Source organism: Phaenicophaeus curvirostris, chromosome 12 (genome assembly GCF_032191515.1).
Source record: "Phaenicophaeus curvirostris isolate KB17595 chromosome 12, BPBGC_Pcur_1.0, whole genome shotgun sequence".
In the NCBI taxonomy this organism is placed as follows: Eukaryota; Metazoa; Chordata; class Aves; order Cuculiformes; family Cuculidae; genus Phaenicophaeus; species Phaenicophaeus curvirostris.
Genome location: NC_091403.1, coordinates 3,372,228 through 3,388,522, shown reverse-complemented (window position 1 = coordinate 3,388,522; position 16,295 = coordinate 3,372,228). Strand labels below are relative to the sequence as shown.

General features: G+C 41.5%; 1 protein-coding gene across 1 annotated transcript; it reads right to left on the bottom strand.

Moving 5' to 3' along the window:
- Positions 1–350: 350 nt before the first annotated feature.
- On the bottom strand, positions 351–13,795 carry IDH3A (isocitrate dehydrogenase (NAD(+)) 3 catalytic subunit alpha). The gene is made up of 11 exons (XM_069867092.1): positions 13,723–13,795; positions 10,963–11,025; positions 9,107–9,190; positions 7,924–8,038; positions 7,199–7,386; positions 6,832–6,965; positions 6,080–6,182; positions 5,934–5,998; positions 4,492–4,576; positions 3,861–4,013; positions 351–2,008 (listed from the first exon to the last, which is right to left on the bottom strand). Exons 1-11 carry the CDS (start codon positions 13,744–13,746, stop codon positions 1,925–1,927), a joined length of 1,098 nt encoding a protein of 365 aa, XP_069723193.1. The 5' UTR covers positions 13,747–13,795; the 3' UTR covers positions 351–1,924.
- Between the last annotated feature and the right edge of the window lie 2,500 nt (positions 13,796–16,295).

The following is a 16,295-nucleotide window of genomic DNA, read 5'->3' as shown; positions in this document are numbered from 1 at the left end:
TGTAGGTGCATGTTTCAATATTCACACTGTACTTCTGAAAAACATGAGGTACATTTCTTCTTCCCCATATAAAAAATAAATTGTATTACGTCAAGGACATAGTTGAGAAAAAGTTGGCTAAAGGGTTTGCTGTTAGCAAGGGGTCTTTGGCAGAGAGCGGTAGCGCCAACACGAGCAGACAGGCTACAGCCACTGTTCTTGATCCAAAAAATCATGCAGAACAGGATATTGTTTCTGTGGAAGTTCCATTACGCATCTTCCAGACTTAAGATTTGTGGCAAGTACCAATAATTAGCTCAACATGTAAGACAATAGCAGCCTAGGATTATACAAACAGAACAAGCAAGAGAGAACTTTGAAAAGTTTATTTTTTTCCCCATTTTGTGCGTAATGGTAATTCAGAAGTTCTTTTAACAATATTCATCTAAAGGAAACAAGGAAGCAGCAGCTTCTAAAGCACAAAGAAACGTTGCCCTATTCACCAAAAGCAGAGTGCACAAGGAATAAAGCTCACTGTCCCTCCTCCAACATGTCAGACTGTATAAAAAAAGCTGGGATACGTACTTTGAAGAGTAACACTAGAAGTTGTTACTCAAAATTGATTTTACTTCTGAAACAACCAGCTTGAACAGTCTTAATAGAAAGTAACTAAGTGGAGTAAGCTCTATTAATAGAATTAAGCTTCAAGAAGCCTGGTTCTGGCAGTTGGGATAATCCTGTGCTATAGTCATGAGTTTTAAAATACACATTTTCTTGTTGGAAGCATACCTTAAGACATAGAGATCAGAATGACTCACATGATGATCCATATAGGATGAAGAAGGGAAGGGGAAAAAAAAAAAAAAAAAGAGTTGCTTTTGCGCCCATTAAGCTTAGTAAGCAGGAAAAAAATAGTCACAGATCCCTTGACTAGGGATGAAATTTATTTCTGGAAGACAGGGACCAGAGCCAAATGGTCAGTTTGTCTTAATTCAGTCAGGCCTAGTCCCTTACATTCAGAGTTTCTTGAATAAAATTACTAGGCAATGCAGTATTACACACGGAGGAGACTGTGCATAGAAGTACAACACGAAAGCATTCTAGCAGAAGTCGTGACATACTTAGGATAATTTGCCAAGTTAATACTTTCCCCTCACACTATATGGCAGAAACAATTTTGTTTGATGTACTCTCATTAGAACTCTCCTGTAGAGAGTGTTTCAGAGGGGAAAACTCTTTAAGAATTATTTTGGTATATAGACTTGAAAAATAATCTTACTTCAACATTAATTCTCAGTCCTTGCCTGTTCATGGTTGTGGGCTTTTTTAAAATACACATATAGATTCAATCTCTAGAATTTTGTATTTCTTTATTGATGCCTGTGGAAGGCAAGGCTGTATTTCATGAACCAGAGTATCTAAAGTGTTTTTTTTCATTGCTTTTAACATGAAATTGCTATTTCAAGTTATTTTATACCCGTTTCTTTTTATGAAGAACATCTTGTGCTACTGTTAGGCTGAAAACCTATAATTTAAATTTCAGTAAGATCAATAAAGTAGGTTTTAACCGTTAAGGTGCTTTTACATTTCACTAATTACGTTACTGGTTTATTTGCATACTTCTTTGTGGAAAGTAAGAACTTCTAGTTGAGATGGAAAAATGGTACACGCTTACAGTGGCAATAAAAGAATTCACTTACATAAAAATCTTCACCGGATAGAAAAAAATAAATAAGACAAAGTACTTTTAAAAAAGTCCACTGAAGGCAGGCACAAGCATCATTTGTAGCCGTTTGGACTAAATTTATTAATGGAGAGGCCCTAACTTAAAAGACTGGTCTCTAAAGAGACAAGCAAACTATACACGTATGGATACCAGGTTACATTAAATGTACTTTTTTGTGATGTCTCCTTTCGGAGTTATTACAAGCAGCATGAGGAAGGTTTAGTCTGTGTCCCGGACTCTGCGGCAGATCTCCTCTGTGAATTCGGAACACTTGGCGCTACCTCCCAAGTCTTTGGTCAAGACCTGAAAGGAAGAGAAAATAATATTACGGAAATATTTTATGGGGCGAGTCTTGTCTCTGAACTGTTCTGTATGTTCTTCTCCCATGTTGTGTACGGATACTAAATAGGGGTGAGAGTTTGAGGTTTTCTGCATCCCACACAGCCTTCATCAGGAAGGACAAAGCAGGTAGAGAAAACGTGGGTATGATCATCAAGCGTTATGTTACCAGATTTCAGCATGATTTTATCTCCGCTACAGGAAGGCAGTGCACTTGGCCACGCCTCCCCAAAGTCCCTTGGCCACCCAACACTGTAACTAATTGCTAAGCATTTAAATTTTCAATAAGAAGTTTGTTCCTTTAGCAGAAAAATTCATACATGAAGGCTTAGTGCAACCCTAAGGTTTGGGGGGGTTGGGTTTTTCGTAAGGAAACCCACACAGAAAAAGCACACGTAGCTCTTAATGCTGCATGTTAACAGTTCTTTAAGTTTGCTTAGTTTAGTTAAGAGATGGAAAAATGCAACGTTAAAAGAAACTTTTTCATCAAGTACAACTGTCTGGCAGCATGGAGATAGTAAAACCAAGAATGGGACAGCATTGCTTGTCCAGCCTGGCTAGTTTAAAGCAGCCTAAGAGATAATTTCAAATCATTAGTTCTCCCCTTACGTGACACACACAGAGACCTTAATAAATAGCTGAGGGGGAAGGGAGGAAAGGGAGAAATAGCAAGCGTGAGAGGCAATAAAGGTTACTATTTTAGGATCTCGTAATTTTAACTGCATTATGCTTTTTTTCAGTTTAAAAAGATTCTCTCCTTTGTGAGCATATAATCAGAACGTTCTAAGTAACTAGTAAACAAGTAGCCATGTCACAAAACTTGCACTGTGTTATCTTCCGTAGAGTTACTGACCTGCAGATGGGGGATTTCATTTCCAGAGCAGTAAATGGGAACTTTACAGGAGCACCTCTTTATTCACTTGTAAGTTTAGAATTTTTTTTTAACCTAGCTCCTACACATAGTAGGATAGCTGCAAACAGACCACTTAGGAAATGACAGTGTTTTGTTTAAGCATTCTTATGATTTCTAATTACAAAGCAGCTTCTTATGCTCCTGCCCGTGGTAACTGAACCAGCACAGCTAACGGCTAATCCTCTCTAAGTGCAATCTTCAGGATCTTTCTGGCTACTTTGAAAAGGTGGACAAAGTACATGAGTGAACCAATAACGTTAATTGCACAAATTCAAGTCAGGTTACAGAGCATAAGCCCCCAGGAGAATATCCCATTCGAGTCTTGAATCTGGAGATGCACTCATTGCCAAAGGGAAATCACGTACAATCTTAAATGTATGTACATACAGCTATGTAAATACTGGATAAAACCCGATCTTTTGTAGCCCAAAAAGGAGTGAAAGCAGTTAGGAGGAAAAAAAAAATTGCCTGAAGAAATTGGAGCAGAAGTACTAGACTGGACTGAAATGCTATAAACAAAGTGGACGATTAAGCCTGTGAAAGGCAAATGAGACTCCTACGCTTCAGCATCCAGATTTAAAATTTATATGCTTTGTATGCATTACAGACTTAAGTCTTAAACCTTTAACCCCCTTCATGAAAAACAGACATCCAGATTTTAAGAGTTAACAAAGCTGCTGAGGTGTAGAATGAGCACTACTGAGACACTGGGAATGCTACAGCCTGTCCTCGTTACTGAGCTGGATGATTTAGTACCACCAAAGATAATACAGCAGCGTTGCTCACGCGTCAGGCCAGCACAGCAGGTCATTCACTGTTGTGGTGTTGATGTTCTAAGTTTATTTGTGCTGTGATAGAGTCCGATTTTAATTCACTGCATTTATTTGCACACCCTCGCATTACCTTCCCATCTTTAATTGTATCAAAGCAAGCTGTCTCAATTTTTGTGGCGTGTTGGTGTAGTCCCATGTGGCGCAACATCATCACAGCACTCAGGAGAAGGGCAGTAGGATTTGCCAAGTCTTTTCCTGCAATGTCTGGTGCTGTTCCATGAACCTAGAAATAAAAGTGAACCTATCTGTTAGGATGTTAACACGCGGATTACAACGTCCTAGGCAATTCAAGTGTATGCAAGCAACCTGAAACAGAGTCCTCATGCATAAGCATGTTAAAACAGGACTTACTTCACTGGGATACAGTTAGTAGAAAGGAGATAGGGAAGACCAAAACGATTCTGTTCAGAGGCATCAGAAAGAGGGAATTAGGTCACCTAATATCTCCCAACTGTACCCTCAAGTTCTATTTCACAGATGATATTTATCTTCCGAAAAAGGGTGAAACCAAAATGTCAATAAAAAGACATGCAAAAATCTATGTGTAATACATACTTTAACTACTCTCAGTAAAATTTCAGCATCTTCACAGTAAAAAGTAGGGAGAATTTAATTAAATGACAGCCACGTTGTATGTTATGGAAGAGTTACAGGTTCTCAAGCTGAGACAAAGCAGTTATATCTTGCATAAGGAGACTTACTGATTCAAAAATTGCAACTCCATTAGCACCAATGTTTCCACTTGGTGTTACTCCAAGACCCCCAATCAGTCCAGCACACAAGTCACTGGGAAAAAATAAGAGGCAAATGGAAAACCCCACAAGTTTTACAACATAACTTTGCCTTTCTGCAAGGCATTAAAATATATTTGTTTCTTATTTTATTGCAACAATAAGTTATTTTAGATAACCAGACAGTCTGAGAATAAGATTGTGAAAGAATAGATCCTGTTAGCTGCTTGTTCTCCACTGGACCATCTGACAATTTGTGGAACTACGAGCAGGAGACCATTTTATAAAGGAAAATTAAAAGGAAGTTCCAAATACTAGAATAAAGCCAACTAAGACATAGGCACAACAAAAGGTACTCGAAGCACAGAATCCCTGTAGAAGTCTCAAAAACTAATAAAAATTGTGATGTACTATTCCCTGTAATTATCCAGAAATCTTATCTCCTCTGCAGAGGCCACAGAACTACCACTTTGACATTAGCAGACGTAAGCAATGTGCGTTTGGTTTCCTCCAAAATGAACATAGAGGACAAACCAACTGTGCTGACCCAGTGCTGAGAGTGCAGTTTTTAAGAGCTCAACAAGCATTTCTTCTTCTATGTAAGTTACCTTTAAGTGTATTATTTGTACAAGACCAGGAGACGGATTATAAGGTAAAAATCATCCTTGAACTTTTAAGCAAATTTAGGCTATTTTTTTCAGTCTCTCCTTAGAGGTGCAAGGAGAAGCGATGTTATGTTATACACTTAAAAGTTCAGATTGAGATATTTAATTTTATACGCAGTATTGAACTGAATTTACCTAAACATTTTTCAGAATGGAAAATGTGTGCTGATGGTTTTTGCCTTTGAAATACCAAGTACCCCTAGTACTAATGTTATTAAAATACGAAATTTAATTTGAAGAGAAGGAAAAAATACAATACATAAAATGAGCTGTGAGGATATTAAGAGGCCACATATTTCATTCTTCAGTGACTATGCAGAATTATGTAACTGTATAGGCAGTTTGCTCTAAACATCATAGTTCCACAATCATCTGTTTTAGTGCTCAAGATTAGGTTTTCCCCCAATATCTAACCAAGCCTTCTTTATTACCCATTAAATTCTTCACACATCTGCAGAAATTTCTCTTCTGCCCCATCGGAACAATGTTCACAGCTTCCATAAGCAAAAAATTCTTTTTTTTTTAAAATAAGAAGCCTGTTCTCATCATACAGCCCCTCCCAACAATATACTAATAATTGAAGTGTAATATCAACATCCTTTCTTCCCATTTAGAGTCTGTTTTATAAAGTTTTAAACTCTGGATGCATAAAATCATCACCCATCCAGCTAGCATATAGCCTGAGTAACTGTCTGGAAAGTAACAGCTTTTTCCATACTGGTTTAGCTTAAATTAAAACGTCCGTACCTGAGGATATCACCGTACAGGTTTGGCATAACAAGCACATCAAATTGTGACGGATCCTGAACCATCTAGAAAGAAGTATATTTCCATTAAGGCTAAGAATTTAGACTAAAAAAATAAAACCACAATTACAACACATAAATACTCACATTCAGACACACAGTATCTAGATACATTTCATTAAATTTAATATCTTTACAGTTTTCTGCTGCCTCCCTGCATTTTCTCAAGAAAAGCCCATCGGACATTCTCCTGCAATTAAATAAGCAAGAGAATATTGCAGTTATTTTAAGTAAGCAATACTGAAAAGAAAGAAAACTGCATGCAACAAGGATTAAATAAAAATGCTATAGCGCAGAAACATAACTTGGGACTAATTCTGTTCAATGTAAGTAATATTTTAAATACATTCCAGTCAGAAGTTATGCCTTTTAAATTTCCTCCTAAAATATTTTTGTATCAGTAGTTTGACAGGAATATATTAATTCTTAGAATGACTCATACACATTTACCAAAAGCCTACTGAGTTTATAAAGGTGGTATCACACAATATTATGTGTTATGATACAAAGGGCTTGGAAACTCTAGAGGACACAACCCATTTTCATCCTCAGTGTTTCAATTAATTTTCTTAGTTTAAGACTATTTATAACATAAGAACTTTGCAAGGGAAGTCACAGAATTACTACAAAGTTATGAATAAACACCTCAGTACATAATTGTTACAGCCCTACCGGTACTGGGTCAGTACTGCCCATTTGACTTGAGGCATTTACTTTCCTTATTGCCCATTTTACTTACTCCCACTAACAGAAGTTACACATTTGAAGATTTAAGAAGTTATTTACAATTAAATGCATATTACTATTAGTTGTTCCTCTCAAAAGAATTGTCAACATACATAATATTTGCCTTGTGCACAGCAGTAACGTGGCTTCTCTGATTATTTCTGGCATACTCAAAAGCAAATTCTGCTATACGTTTGCTAGCTGCTTCTGTGATCAGCTTGATACTTTGCACAACACCTTCAACAATCTGAAAGACAACAGTTGCGTTGATAGTAAAAGTGTAAACTCATTTTTCAAGTCACTAGTATGAACTTTTGGAACAAAGCAGAACTCTGAATGAGGCAGTCTTGACAATACCTATCACCATAAAATAATGTTTTTATGGGTTGAAAACTTAAAAAACACCACGCAGCCTCTCAGCACTAGGCCACTGAGACACAGAAGTCCCGCCAGAAACGCATTTTACTTCCAGCAACATACCACGTGCTCAATTCCACTGTATTCCCCTTCAGTGTTCTCTCGAATCGTGACAATGTTGACGTCTGTGTATGGGGTTTTGTACCCTTCGATTGAGACACAGGGACGTACATTTGCGTACAGGTCAAAGGTTTTACGCAGGAGCAGATTCATTGATGGGTGCCCTGCAGCAATTGGGGTCTTCAAAGGCCCTGAATGAGAAAAGGCAAAAAAATAGAAGAATGAATGAGAAGATAACCCCTCCATGGATTTTAAGAGTTGAAACTTAGCAGAAGTGGTACTCTTACACAGGATCTCCAAATGCCATAGGAACTCTGCGCTATCAAGAGGGCTATACAGTGATATTAATTACTTGTTTAAAGGCCAAATTTTGACCCTTACATGGAGTAGGAGCTTTTGCAAAAGGTTTTCACTGAAACCACAAAAGGTATTATTTATTAGGAATATAGTTATTGCACAGTGCTGTAAATCAGCTGTTGGAATGCATTCTGCATGGAGTCCAAAGGTTGGTATGTGGCAATACTCGCCTATAACAGATTTCCATGAAGATCTGTGAAAGTTTATGGCTTTGAAAGGAAGGACTGGTTTAAGTTTACAGAAGACTACCTGACAGGCTGTCCTCTATAATTAGCCATTTTTATGTGCTACAGATGAGGGACTTTAGCTTTAAATCAGACTCACTATAAAAACAACAGTAGGCAATATCTTTGTGTTAACCCCTACAGTACCTTTTAATCCCATTTTGTTTTTATCCATGGATTCTTTGGCATCTGGAGGTATCATCCACTTCCCTCCTGGTCCTTGGATAGCTGTAACATTCCTCTCTTCCCATTGAATCGGAGCCTACACACATGTACTCTATGTTAATTTACGTATCATGACTTCTGCTTCAAGTTTTAACTTCCCTTTCACAAAAAGGTGCAAAAGGAATTCTCGTATAGAAGACAAGGCATTTGACAGCTGAATTCCCTGAAAACGCAACATCCATACTGCCTGGAGGACAGCACATAAAATAGATCTGTATCTGTTATCTAACTGAGAATCTACACATGTTCCACAATGTTTTCTATACTTGCATTTACCACAGGAATCTTCTAGGTGGAGACAGGCTGGAAACCATTCTTTCCAACAGAAAAAGATACAAAGGCCTTCATAAGCAAGCAGAACCAATTTAAGCATAACAGAACCCCCTTTAAAATAAACCAATTACTGCAAACTGCACTCACACACAAATGTTCGTTTTACACCTCTACACCTCCTACTTGAGTCCCCAGAAACAACCAAAACAAGGTTTTCATGTATAATTAAAGAGAACTTCACTTTTCCCAATTCTAAGTGGGATAGATGTAATAGAAAGGATATATGACTTGGTGCTGTTACTAACGTAGAACAATTTAACAGGCATCTTTCCTGCAGGGCTGTTTCAAGGGAACCGGACAAATTCCGGTGAAGATGCTCAGACAGGCAGTTCTTGGATATACTTTCATATCACTTAGGTGAACATGTTTGGCAGCGCCACAGAGTAATTGCAGTTTGATTTCCAAGAATAAGACAGTCCTTCCAGACACACTTTCATCTGCACTGGAAGTCACGGTGAGTGATGTCAATTACTCAGGATTGCTACATCAACAAGATCATTCCACATGATGTATTGAGTTTTTATTTCCAAGAAGTAAACACAGCGTTTGCTCTCGACTCTACTCCTCTGCCAGCTGTTTCAAACCCTGCTGTGATGCCACAATCCTATCTTTTATTAGCTGAAGCGTCAGACTTTTCCTATGGTCAAGAAATTTTAATAGCTCAAGCGTGACTTGATCTTTTGGAAGTTAAAGAGGTGCATTAAAAATGCACCTAGTAAATGCTTGTTGTAGTTAAACTTATAACGCTCACAGCAAGACAAATCTGACTTACCTTGGCAGCATCAAAGATCTTCATGACAGCAGCAGAAATCTCAGGTCCTATGCCATCTCCTGGGATTAAAGTTACTGTCTGTACCTAGGTAAATACCAGTAGTACAACAAATGAATGCTTGTTTTCTACAGAGAAAACACAGTCCTGTGTTGTAGGAAACAAGTAACTACTAGAAAAGAAAGTTTCAGTCACCAAATACTCACTAAGAAGAACAGCAGTACTGGACAGAAGTAGAATGACTAGGTTGCTTTCAAAGGGAGCGTGCAAACATTTTGAGAGAACTGTTCAAAAATCTTGCTTACTATCTACTCCTATTTCAAAACTGAGAGGTTTAACCAGAAAGGCAGGTTCGTGCTCAGTGCTCCTTGACATGCTTTCTTCTTGAAATAAGGAGAGGAGATAACATTACCTACTTTATGGCTCTGTTACACTTATCTCTCCAATTTTATCAACACACTGTGTAATACTGACACATGCTAGAAATGATAAAACTTATGAAAACCTACATTCACTTAAAAAATCTCACACATATCTAAATTTCTTAAGTGAATTCCTAAAAATCTTAAACCCATTTTTAACAATATAAAATGATTTTCCTTCCACAATATTCTCCATCTTGTTTCTTTCATCATCTCCAAACAGATTAAATAAATTGCACAGCCCAGGCTCACTGAATAACAGGGGAAGTACTCTACTTTGATTAAAAAAAAATATTATGATCACTATTCTAATTGTACACGCCCCAGCTCTTTTTGTTTTATTTAAAGGTTTCCAAATTTTGCAAGGGCTCCTTATCACCTACAAAAAAGGCAGCTCAGATACAGCATTATTTGCAGAATTGCAACTAGAATCAACTCGCAAGATATGTTTCAATCCACACAAAATATTCAGGATTTCAATATACAATGACCAATTTCTTTAATTAATTTGAGCCAAAGAAATTCACTGTGCACAACAAAAGCAGAAAAGCTTCAGATAAAAGAATGCCGCTGTTGAGCAAGGACATGACTGATGGAATGCTCCAGATTAGTTTTGTTCTGCCTTGTGTTGTTGCTTTACAGCACAGCAGGACTCCACCGGAGCCAAAGAACATTTCATCTGTGGTATAAACAGAACCAGAGGTGCCTCACCTTCTAAATCTTTTTATACTGTGTAAGATATGAATGACCATTCAGGTTCTTCTCGAGCTGTTCTACCCACTGTTCTATAAAACTTATAATTATAAAAGCCACAGTGCCGCTTTAAAATTAAATCCTGCCTAAGGGTGCATGCAGCGCTGCCGAGCCCTGCTTTTGCCTGAGCAGTTTCCAAGGCCACCTTCCCTGAAAACCCAGGCCCCTGGGCACTTCAAACAGGTACACAAAAAGACAGTAAAACACCTACAAGGAAATACACAATCAGCATCTTTAATACTTTAAAAAATACTTTAAAGAAGGCCTTGGAAAGGCAGAACTTAGATGCAAGGTACTCTAAAAGCAGCAGTAAAGGAAATCTAATGCTTAGAGGAAAGTCTGCAGAATAAGAAAATGAGAAGCTTCTCAACAATCTTTCCACTTTGCTCAATATTTGCCCATTCCAGATGAGTTTCAGAAAACTGCCTCATGTCCGCAATTTGTGATATGTTTTCATGCCACTTCATCTTTTGCTAGAACCTTCTGTATTATCACTTATACTGTAATTGGCAAAGACAGTAATTAACCCGTATAAATCCAGCATGGCATTAAGAGCATAAAGGTTCACTTGTGTAGGTTTTGTTTTTTTGAGAAAGTAGAAACAACAACTGCAATCTTGTAAAATTTCTTGTTTGCTTTCTTGAGAAACTTCTTAAAAGAAAAAAATGGTACTATTATACTCACAGCACTACCAAAACTTCTGGTCACCTGTTTTTGGGTTTTGAAAGCACCTAACAATCGAGAAACCTGCAAGAATATAAAACAAAAAGATCCTATTTTACTACACAAATGAGATTTGTAAAAGTTAACAGTATCGTAGCAAATCTGCGTCTTAAAATCCTATCTCTTTAAGTTTCCTATCTCCAAGTAACAAGAACAGCCAAGTGAAACAAGAGTACCTCGCGCTGTGCCAAGTTGCTCTCTAACATTCTGTGCCCCAACACCTCCTGTGGGTATTCTTAGCGCAAGGTAAGCCCAGGACAGCCACGCTCCGCGGTGCCCAACACTCTTCCTGCCAGGGGTTGAGGGGAAGTTACTGCACAATAATCTATCCTACACACTTGAAATAAGATTGCAGGAAGCCTAACTAGTTGATTTGCTAGGGATTAAGATTCATGGAACGCAGAGTGAGAAAGACCTTAACTTAATCATTACATATTTTAGGTAATATTCCACTCGAACTGTGCTAGATTTTGTTCTTCCACCTTTTACATCTGTAGGTTTTGTACTGTTGCCTTCTGCATGCCTGACAGCTTTTAAAAAGCAGAATTGCAATGCACATTAAAGACAAAATTCACCATAGTGACGAGTCTACACAGCACAGTCAAGGAATTACACTTTCTAACATCTGAACATTCCAAACTAGCATGAAGCTTCAACGTGGGGATCACATCTCAGCGTGGACTCTTGCCTAGCTGGGTAGCACAGACAAAATCCTCAGTCCTATCAGTACTGATAACTGCAGGACAATCGTGGCCTCCCAGTGTTACCCTCCTCCCTAGGATTTTTCATGCCACTGTGTCTTAAGAGTCGGCTTCTAAGTGTAGACAGACTTACACACCTTGAGGTCTCTCATACCCACATACATGGGCTGCCTGCAGCTATCAGGCTAGAAAGGACTGTCTTTGACAATTCCTATTCCTCTCTTGTCCAGTCTGTATTTGTTATCTCTTATCTTTACTGATATGTACACTTAAACGCAGCTGCACGGCAGAAGGAACAAACTATGTTGGCACTAACGACTGGAAATAATCCAGGTCTCACGCATGCTGTAAGGAATGCTGTGGGAGAATAATTTAGGTTAGAATTTGTTTTACTCGTAAGCCAACATGAGATTTAAGAGGCCAGCAGCGTTCATCACCACCACTCGTACATTTGGGGCAGCAGCTGGAGGCATTAAATAAGGAGGTGGAGGTGATGGCACAAATGAGGGGAGAACTTATTGCTCTCTACAACTACCTAAAGGAGGTTGCAGAGAGGTGGGTCTTGGTCTCTTCTCCAAAGTGACGGGTGATAGGACAAGAGGGAATGGCATCAAGCTGAGTCAGGACAAGTTTAGATTGGACATTAGTTAAAATTTCCTCACAGAAAGGGTTCTCAGGCACTGGAACAGGCTGCCCAGGGCGGTGGTTGAGTCAATCATAGAATCACAGAATAGTTTAGGTTGGAAGGGACCTTAAAGATCATCCAGTTCCTGCCCCCTGCCATGGGCAGGGACACCTCCCGCTGGATCAGGGGCTCCAAGGCCCATCCAGCCTGGCCTTGAACTCCTCCAGGGATGGGGCAGCCACAGCTTCCCTGGGCAACCTGAGCCAGGGCCTCACCACCCTCATCGTGAAGATTTTTTTCCTAATGTTTAATTTACATCTTCACTCTTCCAGTTCAAAGCCATTCCCCTCATCCTGTCACCACAAGCCTCTGTGAACAGCCCCTCCCCAGCTCTCTTGTAGCCCCTTCAGGTACTGGAAGGTCGCTCCAAGGTCTCCTCGGAGCCTTCTCTTCTCCAGGCTGAACAGCCCCAGCTCTCTCAGCCAAGGGAGGTGCTGCAGCCCTCGCATCATCCTTGCAGCCTCCTCTGTATCCGTTCTAACAGCTCTATCTCCTTCTTATGTTGAGGATTCCAGAGCTGGACACAGGACTCCAGGTGGGGTCTCCCCGGAGAGGAGCAGAGGGGCAGAATCCCCTCCCTCCCTGCTGGCCGCGCTGCTTTGATGCAGCCCAGGACACGTTTGGCCTTCTGGGCTGTGGGCGCACGTTGCCGGCTCATGTCGAGCTTCTCATCAACCAGCACCCCGGGTCCTTCTCCGCGGGGCTGCTCTCAGTCACATCATCCCCCATCCTGTATGGAAAGCGGGGATTGCCCCATCCCAGGTGTAGCAGACAGGTACGGTGGGAGCTGATGACCTCTAAGGCCTTTTCCATAAGCTCTATGAGCTCTATGAGCTGTACTCGGTTCCACAGCGGTAACGCCGGCAGACGCTGAGCAGGACGGACCCGTTCCGAGCTGCGAGTCCCGAGGCATCACGGGCTCCGTGACCTTCCCACCCCCCACCCGGTACCGCGACCCCCGGGGCTGGGCAGGGGCGGGGGGGGGAAGGAGGGGACACTGGGCACTGGCAGAGGCTGCCCAGGGAGGGGGTTGAGTCACCTTCCCTGGAGGGGTTTAAAAGACAGATGGATGAGGTGCTGAGGGACATGGGTTAGGGATTGATGGGAATGGTTGGACTCGATGATCCTGGGGGTCCTTTCCCACGCGGTGATTCTATGACTCCATGGTTCTAAGGACGGGAGGAAGGGGGCGGACAGGAGGAAAAGGGGAGAAGGACATGAGGAAAAAAACGGGGGGAGAAGCGGGAAGGTATGAGGAGGGAAATGGGGAGCAGGGATCCGGGGGGAACACGAAGAGGGGTGAGAGGGGCCGGGGGCGCCCAGGCCCGCGCTTACCGAGGGCATCCAGGCGGCCGCCATGGCGCTGCCCGCGGCTCCGAGCACGCGCGGCGCAGCCACCGGAACCGGCGCGAGGCCCCAGCGCCGCCCCGGAGGGACCCACGGCACCGCGGGGGGGGGAGGCCGCCCCTCTGTCAGCTTCTCGAGGGACTCCTCCTCTAGAGGCCCGAGGGCAGCCCTGGAATCCTCAGCGTGAGGAGATGGAGCCGGTGGAAGGGTCCAGAGGAGGCTGCAGGGATGAGGCGAGGGCTGCAGCAGCTCCCGTGGCTGAGAGAGCTGGGGCTGTTCAGCCTGGAGGAGAGAAGGCTCCGAGGAGACCTTGGAGCGACATCCCAGGATCTGAAGGGGCTACGAGAAAGCTGGGGAGGGGCTGCTCACAGAGGCTTGTGGTGACAGGACGAGGGGAATGGCTTTGAATTGGAAGAGTGAAGATGTAAATTAAACATTAGGAAAAAATTCTTCATTATGAGGGTGATGAGGCCCTGGCCCAGGTTGCCCAGGGAAGCTGTGGCTGCCCCGTCCCTGGAGGGGTTCCAGGCCAGGTTGGATGGGGCTTGGAGCCCCTGAGCCAGTGGGAGGTGTCCCTGCCCAGCACAGGGGGTTGGAACTGGATGGGCTTTAAGGTCCCTTCCAACCCGAACCATTCTACCATTCTATGATTATTATTCCTCATTTCCCCGTGGGCAAAGAGAATTGTGAATAGCTTTCAAGGAAATAAAACAAGCCCCAGAGACTCGGGGAGCATTTCTGCAGCATCAGGCTGAATGGCCTCAAGCTGCGCCAGGGGAGGTTCAGGCTGGACATCAAGAAAAAATTTTTCACAGAAAGGGTCATTGGGCCCTGGCAGAGGCTGCCCAGGGAGGGGGTTGAGTCCCCTTCCCTGGAGGGGTTTAAGGGACGGGTGGACGAGGTGCTGAGGGACACGGGTTAGTGGTTGATGGGAATGGTTGGACTCGATGATCCGGTGGGTCCTTTCCAGCTTAGTGATTCTATGATTCTGTGATCAGTAGAGGACAGAACTTCTCCCTTGTAATTACTGCAAGTCGTGGTCATTATTACGTGCAGGAGAAGGGGGCACTAAGGACTCATAGAAACTAGCAACAAAATAAATGTACAGACAGCCCTTCCAGATCAGAACGGTTCTTTTTGCTACCAGAAGAGCTAACAATCCTACAAAGAAACATCTGTATGGGAGAGAAATTATTGTAGTGCTGAGTGTGATGGGCATGAAGTCTCGCAGGTTCTTTTTTCCGCACAATTAAAAGTTGTAGCAAACCAACCTGAGCAGTGCAGGCAGTAGATATGCAACCTGGTTGTTAAAAATCGATGTGGATCCTCTTGTTAGCACGTAAAGTGATCTCTGTTCATCATAGCTTGATCTTCCTTTGATGAGGAATAAGAACTTTCATACTTAAACCCCAGTTGAATTCTCACTCCATAATTTACAGAGTCAATTAAAGGTAGTACGACCTGTCTATTGGTGGTTATTCAACTTGCACTTCTGCTAATAAATCAGAGCAAAGTCACCTGGGGTTCCAGCCATGGCTAGCAACGGTTCAGAGGGGGAGTCTTTGAACGGAAGGCAATCTGGAGTTGCAGTGTGATTTGTCCCTGTCCCTGAAGCTGGGGCTGGGCTGCCCCCTCAGGTGGGTGTTCAGCTATCGCAGCTGACAGATTAAATCTGGTGTACGTGGTGGATAGTATATTTTCTGTTCCATGAATTAAACTTTTAAAGCAGATAAGCAGTGGCTACTTAACCTTGTTCTCTGGTATAAAGCACCATGTAATGGCAGGACTATTGTATACGCACTGTCCTTCTTAGTAAACTTTATTTGCACCTGATTGCAAGATGTGTGATATGTGTTGCTAATAGCTTAAAATCACTTGCTTTGGCAAACAGTTTGGAGAAACTGAAATACAAGAAAGTGTGCTGAAAGGCTAGTGCTGATATCGTTGAGGTCAGCTGCTACTCTGCACATAGAAAAATATTGATTTGTTGCAGTAACTTGTGCTGGGAATAAATATTACTTAATGCTCAACTGGCAAATAAAACTTATCTTTGATAAACACAAATAAATAGAAGAAGTGAAAAGAGCAAGCCAGAAAATTATCTGATATTTGGTATGTACAAACAGATAGGAGTGAAAAAGAATTTATGCCTTTTACTGTCTTTAAATTTTACCTAGTTAGCATGGCAGGGTAATTATGCAGTGAAAGACTGTTCCCACCACAGTGTGCTTGAGAAGAGCTAGGTAGTATAGTGGAATCCTTAACAATCAGTACTTGACTCTTTCACTGTTAAAATCCTGATGTATGCTTATCACAAATAAGTCTTGTTGAATACATTTTCATCCTGAGCCACATATGTATATATGGTAATACCATGTGGTTTTGTAGCTCCGGGCAATGCTGGTTTGCAGCTAATTAAATCTGCATTTCTAAATGTTACAATATAAATTAGTTGCCTTTTAGAAGAGCCTGCGGTTCAGCGCTTCATAGAATGTATTTACTACACTTTGCAGGATATTTTTACTGTATATAGAATACACTTACTTCCAGTATTATTAGTA